Source organism: Henckelia pumila, chromosome 4 (genome assembly GCF_033568475.1).
Source record: "Henckelia pumila isolate YLH828 chromosome 4, ASM3356847v2, whole genome shotgun sequence".
Taxonomy (NCBI): Eukaryota; Viridiplantae; Streptophyta; class Magnoliopsida; order Lamiales; family Gesneriaceae; genus Henckelia; species Henckelia pumila.
The window spans coordinates 134,876,344-134,880,965 of NC_133123.1; the positions used below are offsets into that span (position 1 = coordinate 134,876,344).

At 30.8% G+C, this 4,622-nt stretch overlaps 1 protein-coding gene across 2 annotated transcripts; it reads right to left on the reverse strand.

Annotated features, from left to right (window-relative positions):
- Positions 1-1,269: 1,269 nt before the first annotated feature.
- On the reverse strand, positions 1,270-4,100 carry LOC140864440 (dolichyl-diphosphooligosaccharide--protein glycosyltransferase subunit DAD1). 2 transcript variants are annotated; one of them, XM_073268626.1, is made up of 6 exons: positions 3,981-4,100; positions 3,408-3,516; positions 3,234-3,281; positions 1,960-2,047; positions 1,724-1,767; positions 1,270-1,634 (listed from the first exon to the last, which is right to left on the reverse strand). In XM_073268626.1, exons 2-6 carry the CDS (start codon positions 3,492-3,494, stop codon positions 1,551-1,553), a joined length of 351 nt encoding a protein of 116 aa, XP_073124727.1. In that variant the 5' UTR covers positions 3,495-3,516; positions 3,981-4,100; the 3' UTR covers positions 1,270-1,550. The 2 variants fall into 2 exon arrangements, with proteins under 2 accessions (XP_073124727.1, XP_073124728.1); XM_073268627.1 differs by having other exon boundaries at positions 3,986-4,020.
- Between the last annotated feature and the right edge of the window lie 522 nt (positions 4,101-4,622).

Sequence of the window (4,622 nt, forward strand, 5' to 3'; positions counted from 1 at the left end):
TCCCTCAAATCTTCCTTAATTGCAATTCAGTCCTCGGCCTTCGTTTTAATTCAATTTCAATCCAAAATAATTTAAGAATATTAGAATTTAAATCGAAACTCTAAATATTCCCAAATTAAATATATTCGGATTAATCAAATAATCCCGGCCTTTTGCATTTTAGCCCTTCAACTTCGATATTTGCAAATCAGTCCCTTATCGAGTTGTATCTTCAAAATTAATCTTCTTTAATTCCCGAAACATGGAATTTAATCTTTAATTCCATAAATATTCAAATCGAATATTTATTATTTTAATTTAAGAATTTCCGGAATTTAATTTTCAAAATCCGTAAATTTTCAAATTAAATATTTTCGACTCGAAAATTAAATCTATCATATCCATAACTTCTCAAATCAATATTAGCCCATAATATGGAATTTAATTCTCAAATTCCATAATTAATAATTTAATATTTTCGGGCCTTACACTAAAGCTTTTGAAAAATATTATTTGGCTTTCTTTTTGTAAATAAAGAAATATATATAGATAGTATTCATAATTTCATATATTTTTTTTGTTCAAAAAAAAATTCATATATTTTTTCAAAATTATAATTAACTATCAACTTCTTTCATGTCACCAACTTGATAACACATGATTTAATTAGCTGGTTTCATTTAATGTGACCTTTTATATATCTAATCCTGCTTGTGTTAAATAAAGGATATATATGTAAACATCAAGTGTCGTCTTTACACAAAATTTCTTTAAAAAAATTTACTTTATTTACAATCGGATAAAACAAATAAAAAAATATGTATTTCAATATTCTACAAACTAAGATTAAGATTTTTTTGAAAAATAAATTTTCACTTCATCACCAAATAAATAGAACCAATGAATTTCAAAATTTCAATATTCTCGAATTAAGATTTTTGTGAAAAAAAATATTCGATTCATTTATAAACAAATAAAACTAAAAAATTTTAAAATTCAATCTTCTTGAAAACTGAATTTTTTTTTTTTTATCGATTTTGATTTTTCATAATAACTGATTTCACAAAATCATCTTCGCTAAATTTCTAAAATGTGTACAGAATCACTTTCTCACCAAATTTTAAAAATATGTACGGTCGAAAGACAATTAATAATAAACAACATAAATTTTTATGCTGGTTCACACTTTTGCAATAGGTATACACAAAATATTCGTGTGTGTCTGTGTGTGTATATATATATATATATATATATTTGTATATATATATATATTATTTAAATCCATAGGACTTTTCCAGCAAGTAGGCTTTTTCAAATTTCACAAATCAAGTAGCGATATATTTTTAATCCTTCTCTTGTACGCAGTTACAAAGTACACTGAATGAGAAAAGACGCTAAATATTTCTAGAATTCTCAGTAAAGTTCAAACTAAAAACGTCCACAACCAAAGGCAAAATGATTCAGAATCTGTAAAATGTTTTCCATAGAAGACTATAAAAAGGAGAATCTTGCTCGGTTTAGGAACCATTTGCGGGCAACTGTGAAGTATAGGGATCTCAGTGAGGATAAAGTTATCCTAGGAAGTTCATGATCACCAGATGAAGTACCAAGTTACAGAGTACAAAATCAGCGAAGGCCCGTTCTGGAGGTAAATCCTGCAAGTTTTGGATACTAAGTGTAAATAATCAAAATAAAAAAATATATATATATGATGTAAGAAGAGCATTTTCTTGAGAGGTTTTACCTTGAATTCCTTGTTTTCTTTGTTCACTTGAATTCGAAGACTAACTGTTCAGAAAATGCCAACAGTCAGTTATACAGCTCCTTAAATGCCAATCAGCAAACTGAGCAGGAGAGTTGGTAGTTAAACTGTGGGGGAGTGCAAGGGATCCATGTAAATTCACAATCCCCTTCCCAAAAAAATCAGACACCCCGAGGTTTCTCAAAAACTAGTAGATAGAAAGGAAACATTCAACTTACCGGCAAGGACCGCAGTTCCTACACATGATAGCACACCAGAAAGAAAGGAGTTGAATGGGAATGATCCCACAACAGCCATGTAAACTACCTAAAATCAGCATCCACAAAACAGAGTGGTGGCTTTTTCACTTCTTGGAATTGGGAAATGATAGACAAACCAGATAAACAGAAATGTGGTGATGGTAATTTTCCAAGAGAGAATGCACAAGTGAAGAATCAGACATCACATATAATGATGTAATTTCAAGATATTAACTTGTGAATACTACGATGGATTCCTTAGGTATGATGATGCTCGCACACAAAAAGGCTTCTTATATAAAGCCAATTGTGGCATTTTTTATCTAACATAACCACGTTTCCGCCAAACAAAGTTTTAAACGCAAGAAATTGTGACATGTTTCAGACCACACGGTCAAGTAAACCAGCTACGCAAGAACTACAAAAGAATTTTCTTACATCGGTTATGCTATAAAATGACAAGTGTGTGTATTAATATTAGCACGGCATACCACTCGAGAGTCGATAAACATAGTTTGGTCACTCAAAAATTGGGGATCTCATGAAAAATGTAATTAAGGGATGGAAACATTAAGCAGGTAGATATGACCTGTACGCCAAGAGTTAAATTAGGATTCATACAAGCAATTATATTAAGTCAGGTAAGAACACCAAAATATACAAGTAACCCCTGGACTAAAAAATCCACAAAAAACATAAACTCCCTCCTTTCTAAGTAAAGTTCAGCGGTTCTCACAACTCAATGAACATTAATAAAAAATTAAATTTATGGTATATTCCAAAATCAAAATGATTAGTTTTGGGTAATATAATACCTATTACTAAACTTATTACTAAACTAATTTTCTCTACCTTCGTACATTATTAATTGTTTTTTCAGAACAAGCTTAAACTACACAAAAAACTAAATTGACCAAATCTGAACAACTCTGCTGACGCTGCCAGATTCAGACTTCAAGAGCAGTTGAGTGATGGCTTTCAATCATTACATGTCATTTGGAACCAAAATTGACAAAAACAACACAAAATAAATCTTTTAGATTAATTCTCACAGATGCTCCAATTTCTGAGGTGATAATAAAATCAAGAGGCTGTTACGACCTTATAAGTTAACGGATTGAAAAGCTAGATTAATACAAGTAAGTTCACAAGTCAAATACCACATCAAATCAGAGGTAGCCAATCATGAAATCTACAAAATTTTAAAAAGCTTCTAAAAATTCAAATACTGGTATGCGACCACTAAATGTCACCTGAATCGCAGCAGTGGCGACCGCGAACACAATGTAAATGTCGATGATCTGCAAATGGTTATTGTGTGATCATTTAGTAGATTCTATAAGGAAAAAAATTCAAGTGTGCAAATACTAAATATAAAGACAGACTGTTACAGAAAGAAGGAGAGGGGTGGGGTGGGGGTTGAGCACCTTCAGATTGGTGGGGGTAGCTGAGTATGCAGATAGGAGAGATCGAAAAAGAGCTCGGGCATCGTTTGTAGCTGCCGATTTCCCCATTTTCTACGCTCTAAATTTATATCTGTGTGAATGCAACAATGGCTTTCATCCGAGGTTGGCCAAAAAACTCGAGTAATCAATTGCAACAAGCATTCACTAAATAATGAAACAATCTAGAGAATTTATCTAAAAAAGATCAAGGAAATAAATTATTTTCCCTGCAACCCACAAACACCTACTCTACAACAACAAAGGAAATCAAAAAGGCGAAACAGAATTGTTCATAAACAGTGAGACACAAAATTTTATAAATCAACGAATCATTGACTTTTAGGACACAGACAGAGATAAACTGACGAGTGAGAAATGAGATGAGAGATCTACACCTTGGATCGGAGACAAAGAAACAAAGTCTTGAAAATCAAATAAAAAACCATTTTTAAGTATATTTAACATGAATAACCCGAAACCATCCTCGATTCTTAATCCCTAACCCGTAATCGAAAGCACAGTTTGAAATCAACAGGAAATTAGGAGAAGAAAAACCTCACGAGTCGTACGGCGGAGCTCAGCGGCGGACGAGACGATGCACGGGCTAGCTTAGGATTTGACTGGGAGTGACTTCTTATTGGATGTTATCAAGCAAACTACTTGGGTCCTTTTTACTGTTCCGGCCCGGTCAAAATAAAATTTACTTTGGGCTTTAGGCCTATTTTCGCCTTGGTGACTCCACTTTTTTTTTTTTTTTTTTTTTTTTTTTTTTTTTTTTGTGTGATGATTTTTGGTTTATTGACTTAATAGTATCTAATTTTCAAAAAATAAATTTAAGTATTTAAGTATTTTTTAACTTCACATGATCACATCTGTACTCATAAATTTTTAAATAGTTATATATCACTTTTAATAAAAATAAAATAAAAATAGTATTATAACTCATTAATTTGAAAATAACGAAAATTATCATATTTAAATAATTATTCTAATTGTTTCGTGCAAATGAACACTAATAAAAATGATGATAATTGTTATTGTTATTACTATTATTATCATTATTGTAAATTAAAATATTTTGCACCATTATACGATTACTTTTACTATTGGAAAATGCGTTTAAAATTTAAAAAGTGTTGCTAGATTTTATTTCAAATTATTTACTTAACTTGTGTTTTAAAAGTTTACTTCTTAGCA

Bases quoted from the DNA above. Each gene is read 5' to 3' on its own strand.
- LOC140864440 (XM_073268626.1), bottom strand. From the start codon at position 3,494: ATGGGGAAATCGGCAGCTACAAACGATGCCCGAGCTCTTTTTCGATCT. The intron at 3,282-3,407 runs GTGCTCAACCCC...AACCATTTGCAG, and splicing joins CTACCCCCACCAATCTGAAG to ATCATCGACATTTACATTGT. The intron at 1,635-1,723 runs GTAAAACCTCTC...CAAAACTTGCAG, and splicing joins AAGAAAACAAGGAATTCAAG to GATTTACCTCCAGAACGGGC.